Here is a 20,688-nt window from a genome sequence, read left to right on the forward strand (position 1 = left end):
AATCACTTTTCGCATATTGATTGTTAATTGAATATGTCACAAAGCTAATCTAATCTATCATAAAGATTGAGTAAGGGAAAACTGCAAGTGGTAAAAAGGGTGTGTCTTTTCACACCCTTGATTTATTGTTCTTTTAATATAACTGATGAGTGCGCATGTGCATGGGCATGCCTGCAGAAACTTACAATAATTGGAATCGTAAATAAATCAGAATAAACATATTATCTAGAATTACCAATACCGTTTATTGACTAAGTAAATAGCATGCTCCAATTAATGTTGAAACTGACAAATACCGTATAGCGGGTTATTTTCGCGGGGTGTTAATTTTCGCTTATTTTCGCGGATAGAACAAAATCGCCAAAATAAATTCCGCCAATTTAAAAGTGTACATGCAAAGGTAATGTTGAAAATGTTGAATCCGCCAAAATAATAACCGCCAAAATTTTTCGTATACCTTATTCATTGAAAATCGCGAAATTTTAGACCCGCGAAAATAACCCGCTATACGGTAATATTAAAATCGTAGTTTTGATTTTCTCTGTTTAAATCATGTAAGGACTGTTGTCTGTTGGATATATCACCAAGATGATGATAGCACAGAAATCTAAGACAATGAGACATAACAGTAGGTGGTATCATTTGGACACCGCCCTTCACCTCTAGTCGTAGTTCCCGTGGTATTAATGACGAATTCTGGTGGTACTTAACACGGCAAACAGTTGCATTTCTTGACCTGTCGCGCAGCGTCATTGAATGATGAACATGACTTCTGTAATTATTCAAATCTTCGTCACTATAGTTTGGACATCCAATTGTCAACATATCAGGTGAACATCTTGACAGAACATAATCCGTAAGTCTAAGTGTAACATCGAACTGTCCTGTTACATAATAAAACGACGCGTATAACAACCACCCCGATACACTGTCTGTCTTGATACCGTCTTGTAGATGTTTATGATAACGTTTATGTATGTTGTACGTTTCCGTCGTTATTGATCTTGATGGTACATGTAATAATTGTGCTGCATATTGACTTATGCTAGCATGATACTGTTTACATACATCAATTATAAATGCAGAATATTTGGACTTGATTAAATACTCGGTAAACATTAGTGCCTTTAAACAGTGTGACATGTCCGATACAATATCTAAATAATCTATTCTGTAAAAGAGAAAGTCTATCATACTAGACGAGTATTCACTTGTTCTTCGTGAACGAAGACTTCCAACGTTGTACGGAAATATTTGGTTTGTTAATCTGTCAATTCCATCGCATTTAATGACATTCAAAATTTTTAGCAGTATTATATTGTTATCTGAATTGACCTTACCTAGGAACATGTTGTGCTCAGGTATAAAATAGTTCGGGCAGTAACACTTCTGTACCCATAATAACAACTTATCGAGGCATTTCGAAAAGCAAACAAATAATTTAGTCAGTTGAAAGGTTTCAATATCTATTTCTTCCGAGACCCAGAATAAAGCTGTCTTCAGAAAGTAAGAACATAATAAATCTTCGACACGTTTGTTAGTGTTAACGATACGTTTTAATGTTAGTTTGAGGAGACAGTAGCATAAAAGTTGAGTGAAATTAAACGAATGTACAAGATGTTTTTCTGCCACAGAGAAAGATAATCTCCATAATTCATCACAATATGTCATATGTCTTGGCCCAATAGGTACTAACAAACATCCGCATTTCTTAATCTTGTCAATTGCGGAATTAGGTGGCCATTGCTGTCGATAACGCGATGCCCATGGCATTGTACTGTAAGGTAAATATTTACTTCGCAGACAGTAAGCCAAATCAACGTTTTTCACTTCGTCTGATATACAGGGGCCATGTAATGAAAACTGATTTGGCAAAAAATTATTTAAATTACTAACAAATTGGTTAACCGATAAGTATAAACCTTGTACACTGCTGTTAAATGACTCAGGTGTTATGAAACGTCCATCCCCTCCTTCGATCAATTTAAGCTTAGCAAATCCAGGATTATCATTATCAGTCTCCATCACAAGTGTTGTATTTTGAAGTGGATGTTTTATATTCCTTACATCCCGTATTATGTCTACTTCTTTAATGACGAACATTATATCCATGTCACTACCTGGTAAATCAATACCTTCTGCTAAACTTCCGCTTGATATGTTTGTTATTCCCGACTCAGATATATTAGTTATCATATCTTTAATGATAAATAGTTGTTGTCTTTTACGCATGTCTATTTCATTTCCAGCTATATGCACTAAGTTTTCGAACAATAATTTCACCTTCAAATCACTTCTAGTCCAGGACAAGTTATCTATAAAAGAATATATTTATTCAATTATCTATATAAAATCGTGTTACATAAAATTTTGTGTATACAACACTGTTTTTATTTATGTTTTGATTCTGATTGTTCTGAATCAACCGCGAACAACGTGCTTGATATTCTAGTACAAAGAATAGCCTTCCCGTAGCTTATCGATGTTAAAATCTGTAATATGTTTAGTAAAGATACAACAGACAAACAAAAGTTGCATGAATTTCAAAATGATCAGGTTGGTTCGAAGAGTAAGCTGCTCATATAATGCATGCATCATCCGTCATATACATCCAAATTAAATGAAATTATAGATTATGAAAAACATATGTCTATAACAATGGCATTAAGCAAACAATGCATAACTTCTAGTCATGTTGCCTGTTTCATACCGATGTATCATATGCTTAGTCTTTAATATCAATACACTAAAACCCCAATGATATGATCGTTTACTGTAAATAACTTTTCCTTAAGTACAATAAAAAGAAGTGTATTCTTAAAACAAAGTTTGATTTATTAAATGCTTGTGATATTTGGATGATATTTTGGCTCTCAATAATGACGACTTCAGTATGTATATTAATGAAATTTATCCTGGTGAACTCACTTTAAATAAAGCTAATACTAACAATGACCACTGCCCTTTCCTCGATCTTGATATCTATATCACTAACGGAAAGCTGAATACTAAAATTTATGATAAAAGGGATGATTTTTCATTTCCTATCGTTAATTATCCGTTTTTAGATGGTGACGTTCCCTTGTCACCATCTTACGGTGTTTATATATCTCAACTTGTACGATTCGCTCGTGTATGTAACAATGTTTTAGATTTTAACGAGAGAAATTTATGTATTACTGAAAAATTATTACACCAGGGTTTTCGATATCACAAACTAGTCAAAACATTTACTAAATTTTATCATCGGTATAAAGACATCATTCGTAAATATAGCTCAACATGCAGACTTTTTATACGTTCAGGTATTTCACATCCAATTTTTTATGGAAATATTCTTTATAAAGCACAAAGGTGTCAGTATTCACCTCATAAACTTACAAAACCTTTGAATAGACTTATTAAGAAGGGATATAATTACGATACTGTTGTCGAGTCATTAAAGATTGCATATTTTGGCGTTAATATTGAGTCACTGATAAGGTCTTTGCGTCGGAACTAAACACATTTATTCTAAAAACAGTTGTTGGCATGACACGGGTTATGTTCTTCTCATATATGTTATGATGGTATGATACTAAACCCCTTACGGGAAGGATTGTGCCTGATGTTCATATGATGAAATCATAATCTTTCAGTCAGTTTAATTGAAGTCTGGAGCTGGCATGTCAGTTAACTGCTAGTAGTCTGTTGTTATTTATGTATTATTGTCATTTTGTTTATTTTCTTTGGTTACATCTTCTGACATCAGACTCGGACTTCTCTTGAACTGAATTTTAATGTGCGTATTGTTATGCTTTTACTTTTCTACACTGGTTAGAGGTATAGGGGGAGGGTTGAGATCTCACAAACATGTTTAACCCCGCCGCATTTTTGCGCCTGTCCCAAGTCAGGAGCCTCTGGCCTTTGTTAGTCTTGTATTATTTAAATTTTAGTTTCTTGTGTACAATTTGGAAATTAGTATGGCGTTCATTATCACTGAACTAGTATATATTTGTTTAGGGGCCAGCTGAAGGACGCCTCCGGGTGCGGGAATTTCTCGCTACATTGAAGACCTGTTGGTGACCTTCTGCTGTTGTGTTTTTTTTATTTTGGTCGGGTTGTTGTCTCTTTGACACATTCCCCATTTCCATTCTCAATTTTATTGTTCTCAAAACATCAGAATAGAATTTTTACGATAAAGAAATATATTATGTAGAGTAATCTCCAATAACAATTCTACTGTTTTGTTTTGGTTCTAAAGATCTTATGAATTAAAGATTCTCAATTGTTTGCAAAAACATATCTATCCGACAACCACACACCACAGTGAGGAATATGGTGTATGCCCAATACAAAAATCATTTACAGACAGACACAATAATTAGTCAATCTGATATAGAACTAGACCTTAATATAATTAAAAACCAATTGTTCAGAGAACAATTGAAAGTCTTTCCGCACCAAAAGAAATTTTGAAAAGAAGATTGTTTTTTTCATACTGATGCGATAAATAATCGTTTTATTATATTTTAGATTGATTCGAGGGAGATAATATGCTACTTCCGGTGCAATGAATGTCACTTCTGGTCTCATATGATATGTTCTTTCACACTGATTCCAAAAATATATAGTTTCTATATACTTTTGAATGTAAAAGGGGAAATAATTGGCCATTTCCGGTTTATTGGAAGTCATGGTTAGTGTTCAGAAATCACTTTATGTATCTATATGAGAAATATATGGATTCTGAGTACTTTCAGATGAAAAAAATGCAAAAATAGCTACTTCCGGTTTTCTCAAGGTCACTTCCGGTAGTCCTTTTTCGAGGTGATTTGTCAGCTAACCTTTTGAACAAGGTCAAATGCCTTTATAATGAACTTAGTTGATGTTATAACCAAATAACCTCATATCAAGACATTTCAGGGGCAACAACTCCTATAAATTGCCATTAATTTGTATAAGACTAAATGTAGCATATTTTCATTACTATAAAGCTGACATTTTGAACTTGTTCTTTAATATGTATCTTCCAAGGTGTCGGAGAAAATGCAAAAACAAGCAAAAGTCACAATTGGTAACTTGACCTTGACCTTTGACCTTGACCTCATTTTCTTAGTTAGGAACTAGGGGACTCAAATAAAAACATTCCAGAGTTATATGGTAAACTGTTTATGAGTTAAATAAACATACCGACAAAATTATTTTGTAAAGGTAGATAACTCCTATAAAATTTCATCGAATCGCTTCGATCCATATACGCCAAAAAATACTGAGGATGTAACGAATAATGTTTAAAAAATGTCTTAGAAGGGTGAAAATTAACAGTGCATAAATTATACGATACAATATGAGAAATATCTAAGCGACATGTTTGTTTCGCAGGGACAAATTTGGCGGAAAAAAATAATAATAATAATGATAATAATAAATAAAAAAAGTGGAAAGACTTAATTATGGCTAAGTTTGATAAAAAAAATATGAGACTGAAGAAATTTATTTCCTGTGATCATTTAAAAATTGTCTTTTTGATATTAAAATAAACTACAACTATAATCATAGATACCAGGATTGAAATTAAATATTATCGCCGGGCGCACGTTTCGTTTTTTAAAACATTCATCGATGACGCTCGCATAAAAAAAAATGTTTAAAAGGCCAAATTGAGTACGCGTGCTCGCGGTTATTTTACACATGTAGTAGTTCTTTGCCTTCATCCATTGATACTTAAACAATCGATTTTGATCTACGAAGCGATCATTTTAATAATTTTGTGTTTTAAATGTTCATGTACATAAAACAATTGAATCTTGGATAATTGTATAAGGTTGAGTACCCGACCTGTTTTAAGATAACATGACCAACTAATTATATAAATAAGAGTTTTCATATATGAGATAATATAACTTGTCATGAGCAGCACATACTATAGAAGAGCAGGAATTATTATATTCCAGAGCAGCCGAATTTAACACTTATTTCAGTTGACCTTTTTGTCCTGATTTCCAATTTGTAATAAAACAAACTGTTATAAACAGTTATTGTTGTTTATGGAGTTACAAATATACAATGTAATTACCTGTATTGTTATATCTACTGTTCTCTAAGTATTCCATATATTTGTCTGATGTTTTGTCAGGATATCTAATATTAAGTATGTACTGCTCGTGTGTTTTTCTTCTGTCTAAACACGCATTATACGTGCGTTCAAACTGTCTGATGGTCAGCCCAAAAACGTCATTTGAGATAACTATCCCTCCGTCTTCAGATCGGTAAACAAATGGTGAGTATCTGCGCCTCCCACGATAAGGAAAACGTTTGGCGCCGTATTTTTCCCAGAAGCTTACTTTTCTCAATCCCTGTACATTTTGATCGTCAGTCTTTTTATGGTTTCTTGCGTTTCTGTTCATGTTTGCTATATCAGCTGTATACAGAAAAAAATGAATTGTCTAATATTTAACTGCAGAATAAAGTACAAATATAGTATACAATAGAGAATTGAAATACGAATGTGTCAAAGGGACAACAACCCGACCAGATCAGTAAACAGTTCAAGACATCAATATGATCTGCAACACAGCTAGGAAATGCCACTTCCGGAAACGGGCCAAGCTAGTCCGTAAACAAACAAGTGTACAAGTTAACTTAAAATTTACCTCACACTAAAATCCAAAACATATAAATGAACTAAAATTTAAAAAGTATATACAATATCAACATGGTCAGATGCCCCAGACAGACGCAAAAATGTTGTAGGTTAAAACCTGTTTTGTGAGATCTCAATCTCGCCCCTATACCTGTTAAGATATTTTATGTAACAAACACAATTTTTGTGTCATTTGAATTGGTCTCTAATTAAAAGCTGTATCATTGGCAATCACGCCATATTTTATTTTTATACATGCATGCAGAAGAATTATAGTGCAGTCTGTTTCCGGCCTGTTTTATGTTTTTTGTTTGTTTTTACTTTGTGTTGTTTCTAACTTGTCGACGTTTCATGAAAGAAGAAGTACATTTTTTTCAGTTAGAAGATGTAACAAAATTCAATAGATCAAAAACTTCAATGACAATGTGAAAGTAAAGGCAACCGTCATATACAGGTGTTCATCAATCGATTAAAAGAAAACAAATACCAGTTAGTGTAAGTGTCAGTTTAAAAAAAACTTTTTTGATTCATCCACTTAACACGAGAGTTTTTGAAGCTAAATTATCAATCCCTGAAATGTACTGACATGAATAGTTATGTACTTGAACTGTTAAACTTGAAAATATAGTTACTGATGTCGACGTAAATATCTAAATAAGAAAGAATGGAAACTATGTCTGTGAAATAAAAAGTTCAAATCTAATTGAAATTTGAAGTGCCCATAAACTCACTGAGCATTGGCAAGAGATGATAAAAAGTGACAGTGTAACAACTTTAAGGGGTCCGTGTACTACTAAAAGTGTTTATTTAGTTATCAAAGGTACAAGGATTATAAGGTAATACGTCAGACGCGCGTTTCGGATACATAAGACTCATCAGTGACGCTCATACCAACGTAGTTATAAAGCTTACTTAACGCTATGATACACTTCTATTTTAAGATATTTTATCAAAACAACAAATTGATTTACATGACTTACTTATTGATACAAAATGGACTGTTCTAGATAAAGTTGTCAAAATGCATATTAACCGTTTGAAAAAAAGAATTATATTTTGATACAAAACTAGGCGATCGGAAAACAAACAGCGGATTCTTTTGACAAAGTGTTGTTTATGCGAAGTAGTACATTTTTTTCCCTGATAATTGATCAATTGACCAACGACATGCTCTTTCATCTTTCAAGAGTCTTTTAAAAAGTAGAAAGGGTTAATTTTATTAGCATAGTCAAAAACATGTGATGACGTCATGATAATAACAATAATTTCCCCTTCGTTTCGATGGACGAAAAAGAATAACGTTTTTTTTTCAGAGCCCCATCTTTTAATTACCTCGAGTTTTGTTATTTTTGAAACTGTGTTCCTCCGATTATTTGTTTTAGTATGACGTAGAACAATGTATTGAAGTTTAGTATGATTATTAATACAATAAGTTGTGTTTATTCCTTGTTTGATAAAAAAAAATCCTTACCTTTTGTTCAACACATTTTGCTGGTTTTGTGAAGAAAGAAATGGACGACTATCGTCATCAAAATTTAACAAACCAGTCGTTCAGGTATAAACAAATTCTTTTCAATTTAATTTTTAAAACTCAATCGCTTTGTTGCACTCCTATGTTTAGAAATCGTATCATTTTAAACAATTGAAATATCATCATCACATGATCATATTAACCAGAAAAACTGGTTTTAATTCATTCTATATCAATGGTTCTATTTACGTAATGTTAAACAGTGTGAATGTGAAATTGATATCATCGCTTTTAAATATAGTATAAAACATCGTGTTTTGATGACTATAAGTATTTCTTCAAACGTATTTTGTAAAATGTCATATAAATATGTACTGATCTGATACGTATATATCAATCCCTGATTACACATATGGACATTTGTCATTCATATAGAAGCCTACCTTGTTCAGATGCTTGAGATTCGATACAAAGAAAAAACAACAATAAAAAATCAGCAGAAAAGTAGCAAAAAGACGAACATCAACATTCGAAAGAGATAACAATGATTTTAATTAACACTTAACAAATATTCTTGTTTTTGTTAGCATTGTTAGAGAGACACAATAAACACAATAAATCGTTTCTGTGACTTTTATGGCTAATTTTACAGGATCGAATTAGTCTGCAATTTCTTTTTGCGTACTTTATTTTTACATACTTAGTGAAGGTAATTCGTACATAACAATCATATACTATCAAAAGGCTGATAGCATAGTTAAATAGTTTTAAGTATATTATAACCAAATTCAATGCTTTAGCTTGCATCAACATGCATAATATAATGAATGACTGATGTCAGAGTTTAAATTTGATAAAAGTGCGTGTGACAGTGGCGACATTCAGACATAACCCCGCAGCATGCATTTTTGCACATGCTCCAAGCCTGGAGCATTATTTGACTTTTCAGTTTTAGCTCATTTACAAATGTTTTGATGATTAGTTTGACGTCCACTTTCAATCAACTAATACATTTTTTGTTAAGGGGCTAGCTGAGGCGGGTGCTGAATTTTTGTACTGTATTGAAGACTCACTGGTTGTCCTTTGCTGTTCTGTGCACTTTGTTCTTGATGTTGTCTTTATGACACAATCCCTTATTTCCAATATTTGCAATATTAAGCTTCAATATCTGAACGAGCTTTCACGGTTGTTCTCGCCCTTTGATATGTCTTAAGTTTACATAACACATTATCTATGCTGAGACTGAACAAGAAAAAGGTGATCAACCCAACATAGATATTCAAACTCATAAGAGTGTTTTTGTGTCTTGCTTTTACATTAATTAGACCGTTGGTGTTCCCGTTAGAATGATTTTACACCAGTAGTTTTTGAGGCCCTTTGCAGCTTGCAGTTCGGAGAAAAACCTGGCCCAATGTTAAAGATCGTACTTTGATCTATGCTGGTTTACTTTTGAAAATTGTGACTTGTATGAAGAGTTGTATCATTGGCACTTATACCACATCTTCGTATATCTGTCTTTAGTCGGTTACAGACGTTTCATATCTCAATGGGTCCATTTGTCTTGCATTATTTCTGACATATTCGCATTACATCACGAGTTGTCGACAGAAAACATTTCTATTTCAATTAAACGTAAACGTTTTACCATGTTTTCCGCATAGTTATATAAAACATGAACAGATCACCGAAACGATCAACATTAATTCAATGAAGGTTGTTTCCCAAATAAAGAAAATTAACTATTTTAATAATCAGTAACATTCTAGCCAAATGTTTGCAAGAACAAGAACTGAACAGAGTTAGGAGGAGGAAAGACTATACATGACACTCTGTTACTATTATGGACACCATCACGAATTTGTTGATGTATACAATACGTCGGTGTTTACACTAACTAACGACATGTTTATCACGTCTTAGACTGTGGTCTACCCTCTACGTCGTCCTGTCTGTTAAGTAATGAACATGACCTACTCATGAATATGACTGTTTTGCTAAGTGACAATACGCATTGCTGTCTTTGTATTTTTTATTCAGTATTCATGGATTTTGTTATGTTTTTTTTAAATTCTAATTGAATACTGTTCTATATCTGGTCGTATGTGGTTTCGATACTATTCTTATTTTTAATATGTATGCCAACATAAAGATAATTATTCACTTCAATCATTTCAAGTTAAAAACATCTGTTTGCAGTTGTTTTTGCATAGTTCGAGTAGGAGCTAACCTACATATTAGCTAGAAAACATGATAACAAAATAATACTGCAACTTCATATATCAATATTTTAATCTTGCAATTGTAAATTATAAAGACATCAAATTACACCATTTTAAACTTAATCCAGAACATCTTTTCATTTTGTCGTGGCGTTGATACTCTTGTGTGACACACAATTCATAATTACAGTATGCTGTAGGTTTATTTCATTTTTCATTTTAGGTTTTCGTCATTATTTTGTTGTCAACATGCACTATTATTTATTTACATATCAATCTGTCGGGATTTCTCTCTCATGTTTGTACTGTAATTCAGTCACGTAGTATTACGTAGTATTGTCATTAGCTACCATAAAAGCGGGATTTGGCAAGACATAAAATCATTTTTAATCCACCACTTGTTCTTAATATGTCTAGTCCAAAGTAAGGAATATGGATGTTTCTACCTGCTAGTTCATTTCTATTTGCGTTTGTTTTGTTGCACTAAAGCGTTTCTGTTGATTTGTCTTTTTTTTCCTTTTAATATTTATTGGGTTTTTTTCCAGATTTAAGTTTTTTCGGGGAGGAGATTTGTTTGCGCTCAATCGATTTATATTATTGTAAACAGCGGTAAACAACTGTCGCATTAGTCTAAAACTTTCAGATCTATTTAATTTTGTTTTATTATCGTTACTTTTTCATCAGATCAACCTCTTTCATTACCCCCAAATTTCATGTTTCTAAATAAATAAAACTGAATGTTGTTATATTACTATTATTGTACCTATTGAATTGTTTTTATCAGCGGTCAATTTAAATAGAATTATTTTACTAAACTTACTGTAAATAATAATAAAAAAAAAACATAAAACAAATATATTGTCTGCGGGTAGAGCACTGTATATTATCACACATATGTTGATACTGATCTACGGTGATTATCGAACAGTTTTGAAGGAATATGCTATGTAGGATAATATTTAAAACATATTAATGTTACAGAAACAAATTGAATCAGTAGAGTCGTATCAATTAAAAAAGTTTAAAAAAAAACATGATTATATATACAACTCCAACAATGTTTACAGGGTTACATTAACACTTTCTATGATTCAGATGCAGTTGGTTTTTAGTATGATAGCTCATAAAACACTCCAAACATAATTTATGAATCCAATAATGCTTTATTGCATATTGGCATTATGATTCAGATAGTATATTCGTTGGATATGATATAAGAAGATAAATTTTCAATAGAAAAATTATGCAATACCAATTGTATTGAACTTATACCATATTTACTTTATTGCTGATACTTCCAACATTACAGGTAGTGATTCTGTTTATGTCTCTGATGAGTGCTGTTTAACATTTTCTTATTGTATTTCTGTGCCATATTTGCTTTGTAAGAGATATAAAATAATAATAACGATTATATAGAATGGGTGTATCTCAGTTGATTAATATTGAATAGAATGACAAAATACTCAGTATACTAACAGATTATATTAAATATCTAAAAGTTTTGATCTCCTTTCTTTTGCTGAAAGACATACAAAATCTTCACATTGCAAAGCGTTATCATAACACTGATAGGCTGCGTCCTTATCGCCGGATATCTCATAGCACACTCCAAGTATTGTTAATGAATTAGATACATTCTTTGGAGGAATATAATTATTATTTTTTACTATTAATTCAAAATCATGTAGAGCCTGTTGTTTTTTGGATATTTCACAAAGATGATAAAAACATAAAAATCTAAGAAAGTAATACATAACAATTGACGGTATTGTCATGCTGTGGTTATTCGCCTCCAGTTGTAGCTCTGCTGGTATTAATGATGAGTTCTGAGAGAAGATAACGTCACCTATAATAGCCATTCGCATTTTTTCGGTCAGTGTCATTGTAGAATGAACATGACTTCTGTAATTAAGTATATCCTTTTCAGCAGGTTCAGTAAAGTTTACATATCCTGCATTCAACATATCAGGTGAACATCTTGATATAACATAATCTGTTAGTCTTAGTGTTACTTCAAACTGTCCTGTTACATAATAAAACGACGCGTATAACAACCAACCGGTTACAGCATCTGTCTTGATACCGTTTTGCAATTGTATATGATATTGTTTGTGAATTTTGTACGTTTCTGTTGTTATTGATGGTTTTGGTAGTATTTGTGCTGTATATTGACTTATTTTCGCGTGATAATGTTTGCATACTTCAATATAAAATGTAGAATATTTCGACTTCATTAAAGATTCAGTAAACATTAGTGCCTTTAAACATTTTGATATGTCCGGTCTAACAGGGAAGAAACATGTCCTAAAAAAAAGAAAGTCTAGCTTAACGAACGAAGATTCACTATTCTTTCTTAATAAACGAGAACTACGATTGTTGTTTGGAAATATATCTTTTGTTAATCCGTCAATTCCATCGCATGTTATCCCATCTAACACATTTAGCAGTATTGTATTGTTATCGGTATTTACCTTTCCTATGAACATGTTGTGCTCAGGTATAAAATAGTTCGGACAGTAACACTGCTTTACCCATAATTTTAATTTATCTAGGCAGTGAGAAAAACAAACAAATAATTTCGATAATTGAAATGTGTCAATATCCAACTCCTCTGCAACCCAGAATAACGCTGTCTTCAGAAAGTAAGAACACAATAAACCTTCGACATGTCTGTTTGTGTTAATAATATGTTTTAATGTTAGTTTGAGGAGACAGTAACATAACAGTTGAGTAAAATTAAACGAATGAATAAGTTGTTTTTCTGCTTCAGAAAAAGATAATCTCCAAAAAACAAAACAATCTGTCATAGTCCTTGGTCCAATAGGTACTAACAAGCATCCATATTTTTTTATCTTGTCAATTGTGGAATTAGGTGGCCATTGCTGTCGATAACGCGATGCCCACGGTAAAGCACTGTAAGGAAAATATTTACTTCTGAGGCATATTGCAAGATCCAAATTCTGACCTTTATCTGAAAAACATGGACCATGTTGTGAAAGCTGCTGTTTGTGTGGGTGCATCATATTTATTTTACTTACAAATTTGTTAGCTGATAAATATACACCTGTGCTAGTACTTGTAAAGCATTTGTCTGTTATATGTGTGTTTTCCCAATCCATTTCAGCTATCAATCGGAGTCTACTAAATCCAGGATGATCGGTATCAGTTTCCATTACCAATGTTCTACGTTGTATTGGTTGTTTCATATTTCTTATGTCCCTTAATACTTCGACGTCGTCAATGACGTACATAATATCTATATCGCTTCCTGGTAAATCAATTCCTTCTGCTAAACTCCCGCTCGATATGAATGTTAGTAACGGCTTAGTTTTATTAATTATCAAATCTTTTATGATAGATAGTTGTTGTCTTTTGCGCATGTCTATTTCAGTACCAGATGCGTTTACTAAGTGCTCGTAAAAATATATGTCCTTTAAATCATATCCATTGCAGTTATCTACAAAATACATATCTATTAAAATGATTAATATTAAAGTTTGATGAATTTGTGTATAGAAATTTTCCTTCATATGGATATCCGGCCCTCTTTCTAATTAAATCCCCAATAGTGTGTTTAATTCTCTTCTCTTGAACTTCTCTTGAACTGAATTGTAATGTGCGTATTGTTATGCGTTTACTTTTCTACATTGGTTAGAGATATAGGGAGAGGGTTGAGATCTCACAAACATGTTTAACCCCGCTGCATTTTTGCGCCTGTCCAAAGTCAGGAGCCTCTGGCCTTTGTTAGTCTTGTATTATTTTAATTTTAGTTTCTTGTGTACAATTTAGAAATTAGTATGGCGTTCATTATCACTGAACTGGTATATATTTGTTTAGGGGCCAGCCGAGGGACGCCTCCGGGTGCGGGAATTTCACGCTACATTAAAGACCTGTTGGTGACCTTCTGCTGTTGTTTACAATGTATACAAAATAGGCGCCTTGTGTTGTAATTTGTAATAATAGCAACAATAGCCCATATATGTTGATGTTAAAATCTGATAAATATTAAAGATACATATCAAGGTAAAAAAAATATAAGGATTTTTTCTTCAAACTTCAAAAGGAGTGATACTGGATCATTCGGTCACAGGGTAAGTGTCTCCTGTTTTGCATGCATCAGCTGCGATGGGAATCCAATTTCAATTATAGTGTTCCAGTTGGTACTCTGATATTTCAATCTGTACGATATACCTCGAAAAACAATTACAAATGAATTGCGATATCTACACAGTTGACTGGTCAACCAGTTTTAATTTTAAGAACTTATGTTGAATCGATGCAATTCAAAGTACACTCATAAATGTTTTTAATATGTTCTTTGCTTGAAGCTTTAGCATGTTAATTGAGTCGACACAGAATTAATCTGTACACTGGTATTAAAGAGATAATAGTAACTACAATTACGATTATCCCAATATGGCGACGGCAGATATAGGTAAAATCTTTACAGTCATTTTACTCAAATGTAGCAAGTTTTTGTCACTAGTTACTCCGCTGCAAGGTTTTTCTATACCATTACATCATATTTGAATCGTAACGGTGCACTGGAATTGTCTAAGCGCTTTGAAAATTGCCGTTGAAAAATTCGGGATGATAATCGTAACTCGGATAAAAAGATAATCGTAATTATGGTATTAAAAAATGAGAAGATAATCGTAACTGGATAGTGTTTTATTGATATTGACACTTAAAACGTATATCTGATAGCACATGATGAAATTATGGTGATGAATTAATCACGTTTCAATATCTTATGACATATCTTTTTGTGGATATATTATTAATGGTTCTAATGAAAACAGCTACATACTATTATATCATAAAATTGGAAGGGTGAACAAGCTTTAAGAAATTTGGATATGGGAAAACACGAACTATGTTAAAATACAGAAAACTCCCAAGAACTAGGAATGTCAAAAAATATGGGAATGAGCGATGAGGCAATTTTATAGGAAGTTATGATATATGGCAATAATTGTCAGGGGAAACGCATGAGTCACCCTACATCAGATTTGTGATTTATAAGATTGATAATGGAAGTGGGGAATGTATCACAGAGACAACAACCTGACCATACAAAAAACAACAATAGAAGGTCACCAATAGATCTTCAATGTCGCGAGAAATTCCCTCACCCGGAGGCGTCCTTCAGCTTGCCCTAAGAATAAAAGAATTTTGATCTATCCTGAATAAAAACATAGGAAATATAATAATTATTGTTTTAAATCATTTAATGCAGGTGGCCCTGTGTGCTATTTCTTACCCCCCCCCCCCCCCCCCCCCCCGGGAAGCGACTGCTGGTTCAATTCTAGTCCATACCCGTTATGCCATAATGAAGAAGGAAAGACGTTTAGTATTCGCTAGAGACAGTTTGACGAGAAATTAAGAACAGTTTTGCACTTTTGGGATATGGGATATTGCTACCCCCCCCCCTCCATTTTCTACCCAAAAAACCCACCTTAAACGCGCACATAACATTGAAACTTTGAAAACAATTAGAATATCTACTTACCACAATACCTGACCCGACAGCTGCTTCATTGTCAATATATTGAACAGGTACATAGATATTGGAAGATGCGGTGTGAGTACTAATGAGACAACTCTCCATCCAAATAACAATTTCAAAAAAGTAAACTATTATAGGTTAATGTACGACCTTCAACATGTATACATTAAAAGGTAATACATATTGTTGTCTGTTTTAAGGGCAATTTTCAATAAAAGTGTGAATTTCAGACCTAAAAAAAATAGAAATCAACTTGTCAAAATTGTTATTTCTAGAGTTATTTTGAATATCCTATGGTAGACCTGATTGTAAAAAAAAATAAAAAGTGCAAACTTAAATACTCGTTAAAATGATATCATTTTTATAATGTATGTACTGTTTCGCAGGGGGCATTTATCCACTACGAAACAGCTTTTAAACGCACATCTTATTGCATTTTAATGTCTCCTATAGACATTCTAGTTTGTTTTACTTTATAAACTAGACAGATCTCATTTTTTATCTCACCTGGCCTAAAAGGCCAAGTGAGCTTTTCTCATCACTTGTCGTCCGGCGTCGTTAACTTTTACAAAAATCTTCTCCTCTGAAACTACTGGACCAAATTTAACCAAACTTGGCCACAATCATCATTGATGTATCTAGTTTGAAAATTGTGTTTTTTGACCCGGCCAACCAACCAAGATGGTCGCCATTGCTAAAAATAGAACATAGGGGTAAAATGCAGTTTTTGGCTTATAACTCAAAAACCAAAGCATTTAGGGCAAATCTGACATGAGGTAAAATTGTTTATCTGGTCAAGATCTATCTGCCCTGTAATTTTAAGATGAATGGGACAACCCGTTGTTGGATTGCTGCCCCTGAATTGGTAATTTTAGGGAAATTTTGCTGTTTTTGGATATGATCTTGAATATTATAATGGATAGAGATAAACTGTAAACAGCAAAAATGTTCAGCAAAGTAAGATTTACAAATAAGTCAACAGGACAAATTGGTCAGTTGACCCATTCAGGAGTTATTGCCCTTTATAGTCAATTTTTTTAAAACCATTTTTCGTAAATCTTAGTGAACTTTTACAAAAATCTTCTCCTCTGAAACTACTGGGCCAAATTTTACCAAACATAGTCAGAATCATTATTAGGCTATCTAGTTTAAAAATTGTGTTTTGTGACCGGGCAAACCAACTTAGATGGCCGCGACGGCTAAAAATAGAACATAGGGGTAAAATGCAGTTTTTGGCTTATAACTCAAAAACCAAAGCATTAAGAGCAAATCTGACAAGGGGTAAAATTGTTCATCTGGTCAAGATCTATATGCCCTGAAATTTTTAGATGAATCGGACAACTCGTTGTTAGGTTGCTGCCCCTAAATTGGTAATTTTAAGGAAATTTTGCTGTTTTGGGTTATTATCTTGAATATTATTATAGTTAGAGATAAACTGTAAACAGCAATAATGTACAGCAATTTAAGACTAAAAAATAGGTCAAATGACCAAAATGGTCAATTGACCCCCTAAGAAGTTATTGTCCTTTATAATCAATTTTAAACAATTTTCATAAAATTTGTAAATTTTTACTAACATTTTCCACTGAAACTACCGGGACAAGTTCATTATAGATAGAAATAATTGTTAGCAGCAAGAATGTTCAGTAAAGTAAGATGTACAAACACAATTTTGTTATGAACTGTCTGCTTCCTTTGTTTAATTCACATATACCAAGGTGAGCGACACAGGCTCTTTAGAGCCTCTAGTTTCTGAATGTGAGAACTTTTTTTTATCGATAAATATTAGACAGTACTTCATATATAAACGTACAACTTATATGTTACGTGGTGGACATTTTCGTGAGTGTCGAGTGGACAAAACCGTTTCGATCGTAGTGGACAAAAAATTTCGTAGTTGACATCAACCCTATGCTATGTTGATAACATACTGAAAATTACATTTAACTAACCCTTGCTATTTGTTTTGCACGAAAAGAATTGAAAAAAATAAATCTCCAATACTCGTTTCGTAGGTGACTGTTTTGTAGTGGATATATTTACATGGGTTTTTATTCCAAAATCTCCATATTGCAATAGTAACAAGAAAGATTATATTCATCAAAACACGTATTAAGCTGTACACTGGTTTTGTTTCATAATTTAAGAACCAGATACTGAAGGAGATTTGAACCGTTTCGAAGTGAACATTAACAAAAATACGGTATCACTCTGGTCTATTTGATGTGCTCTTTTTGTCAACAATTAAAGTGCCGTTATTAAAACATCATTTTTTTTTGTAAGACCCTTATGTTTATATATCTTGCAAACATTGAGCATGAATGTTGAATAGGGCGTCTAGGGAAATGCCAGGAGTCCATAGCTTATTAGTCCCTCTAAAAATATTATCATGGTTTCTTTGCTTAAAAAATGTTAAATCTAATTCCATGTGATGACTGCACAAAACATTACTTGTAAAGATTAAAAACATTAATCTAAATCCATGTAATGACTGCACAAAAGATTACTTTTAAAGATCAAAAACATTTTTTTTAAGTAGCTGGAACAGGAAAAAAAACGCCAATAAATCTAGAGATATATAAGTAAATATGAGTAAATATGCCTTGAATATTAACCTGTAAGTTTCTTCATTTTTTTTTATTTTCCGTTAATGTCATCCATTAACTGTACATTTGCATTTCAATACACACAATACCATTAAAATGCTGAAAGACACATTTAATTTTTCAGTTACTATTAAAATACGATTATCAAACAAGAAAAATTCCATAGAGTTACGATTATCATCCCGAATTTTTCAACGGCAATTTTCAAAGCGCTTAGACAATTCCTGTGCACCGTAACGATTCAAATATGATGTAATGGTATAGAAAAACCTTGCAGCTGAGTAACTAGTGACAAACACATGCTACATTTGAGTAAATTGACTGTAAAGATTTTACCTATATCTGCCGTCGCCATATTGGGATAATCGTCATTGCAGTTACTATTATCTCTTTAATACCAGTGCTGTAGGAGCGTGTCCTATTAACTGAAATATGTAAAAGTCATTGGAAGGAGAACAGATCCAGTGATTTCTTAGAAATTGGAAACAGACAATTGAAAAATGGATATCATTACTATTTCATGATTCTGGTATTGAAGTTCTCCGTATGTGCAAATATCTCTCTAAAGATTAAAGTATAGAGCAGACATTCCTTTTTATGTAATGTCATTAGTTGATTAGCATATTTGAGATGTAAGCACAGATAAAATGCTGGTCACTACATAAGCATGATCAGAGACTTATAGAAACATTCTTGGAGTCAGTTATATCTATATAGACTGTTCAGTTGGCTTGACTACACGAATTACACATTTATTCTAAATAAGTTGCTACCATTTTATTTATTTGTCTAAACAGGTGAAATTTTTAGTAATTTGACTAAAGTGCACCTTAGCATGAAGACAAGGAGGTCATTAATTGGTATTTATCATCCTGAAGCCGTCTTGTGTGGCATATTCAAATGTGTGTAGGCAGATTAGGTAAATGATTAATCCTTTATTGGTCCACGCTATTTTCTGTCATGATGCGCCTCTAATTTAATGTCTCGATTGTGCTCGAATCGCTGTGGATGTCATCTTACATTATACTAGATTTTTTTCTTCAAACAAATGACACTTTTAGAAGTGCAAATTTAACAAAAACTAATTAGGGTAAATCAATAATGGCATGACACCTGTATAGTGTTGTGTACCTGTCATTTGCATTAAATGGCTGTGTTTTGAAGAACAATCTTTGTTAATACAGTTACTAATATAACAATGCAATTACCTTTTTTGCAATCTATACTATCCTGTAGGTAATCCATATATTCGTTGGATGTTTTGTCAGGATATCTTATATTAAGTATGTACTGCTCGTGCGCTTTTCTTCTGTCAAAACATTCTTTATACGTTCGTTCAAACTGTCTTATTGTCAACCCGAAAACGTCATTTGAGATAATGATCCCCCCGTCTTCAGATTGGTTAACACAAGGTGAGTATCTACGTCTTCCAGGATAAGGAAAACGTTTGACGCCGTATTTTTCCCAGTACGTTATTTTCCTCAATCCATGAACATTTTGTTCGTTATCGTCTTCATCGTTTCTCGAGTTCCTATTCATGATTGGCTGTAAAGGACAAATTGAATCTATAGTCCATACTGTGAATGTCTGATATTTTCCTTCCGATTATGAACAAATGCAGTATAATATTAACGCGTTCTTTTATGTGCCTATGAACTCTATTAACCCTGACTAATTTGTCCATTCTTTGTAATATACTCATGTCATGTTCCCTTGTCACCATCTTATGGTGTTTATATATCTCAACTTGTACGATTCGCTCGTGTATGTAACAACGTATTAGATTTTAGCGAGAGAAATGTATGTATTACTGAAAAATTATTACACAAGGGTTTTCGATATCACAAACTGGTCAAAACATTTACTAAATTTTATAACCGGTATAAGGAAATAATTCGTAAATATTACTCAACATGCAGACATCTTATACGTTCAGGTATTTCACATCCAATTTTTTATGGAAATATTCTTTATAAAGCACAAAAATGTCAGTATTCTCCTCAGAAACTAACAAAACCTTTAAATAGACTTATTAGAAGGGGATATAGTTACGATAATGTTGTCAGGTCATTAAAGATTGCATGTTTTGGCTTTAATATTGATTCACTGATATGGTCTTTGCATCGGAACTAAACACATTTATTTCTAAAAAAACAGTTGTTGGCATGACACGGGTTATGTTCTTCTCATATATTTTATGAGAGTATGATACTAAACCCCTAATGGGTGGGATTGTGCCTGATATTCATATGATG

At 32.7% G+C, this 20,688-nt stretch overlaps 2 protein-coding genes across 2 annotated transcripts; both read right to left on the reverse strand.

The window, feature by feature from the left end:
• Positions 1 to 231: 231 nt before the first annotated feature.
• LOC134689602 (uncharacterized) lies at positions 232 to 8,219 on the reverse strand. The gene is made up of 3 exons (XM_063549570.1): positions 8,097 to 8,219; positions 6,059 to 6,403; positions 232 to 2,315 (listed from the first exon to the last, which is right to left on the reverse strand). The coding sequence occupies exons 2-3, from the start codon at positions 6,387 to 6,389 to the stop codon at positions 505 to 507; spliced, it is 2,142 nt and encodes a 713-aa protein (XP_063405640.1). The 5' UTR covers positions 6,390 to 6,403; positions 8,097 to 8,219; the 3' UTR covers positions 232 to 504.
• A 3,583-nt stretch (positions 8,220 to 11,802) lies between these two features.
• LOC134689852 (uncharacterized) lies at positions 11,803 to 13,698 on the reverse strand. Its single transcript, XM_063549820.1, has one exon. It carries the CDS (start codon positions 13,696 to 13,698, stop codon positions 11,803 to 11,805), a length of 1,896 nt encoding a protein of 631 aa, XP_063405890.1.
• Between the last annotated feature and the right edge of the window lie 6,990 nt (positions 13,699 to 20,688).

This window comes from Mytilus trossulus, chromosome 11, assembly GCF_036588685.1.
Source record: "Mytilus trossulus isolate FHL-02 chromosome 11, PNRI_Mtr1.1.1.hap1, whole genome shotgun sequence".
Lineage (NCBI taxonomy): Eukaryota > Metazoa > Mollusca > Bivalvia > Mytilida > Mytilidae > Mytilus > Mytilus trossulus.

Coding starts and splice junctions, on each gene's coding strand:
- LOC134689852 (XM_063549820.1), bottom strand. CDS start 13,698: ATGCGCAAAAGACAACAACTATCTATCATAAAAGATTTGATAATTAAT.
- LOC134689602 (XM_063549570.1), bottom strand. CDS start 6,389: ATGAACAGAAACGCAAGAAACCATAAAAAGACTGACGATCAAAATGTA. Junction 2,316..6,058: donor CAGTAGATATAACAATACAG/GTAATTACATTG, acceptor ATTCTTTTATAG/ATAACTTGTCCTGGACTAGA.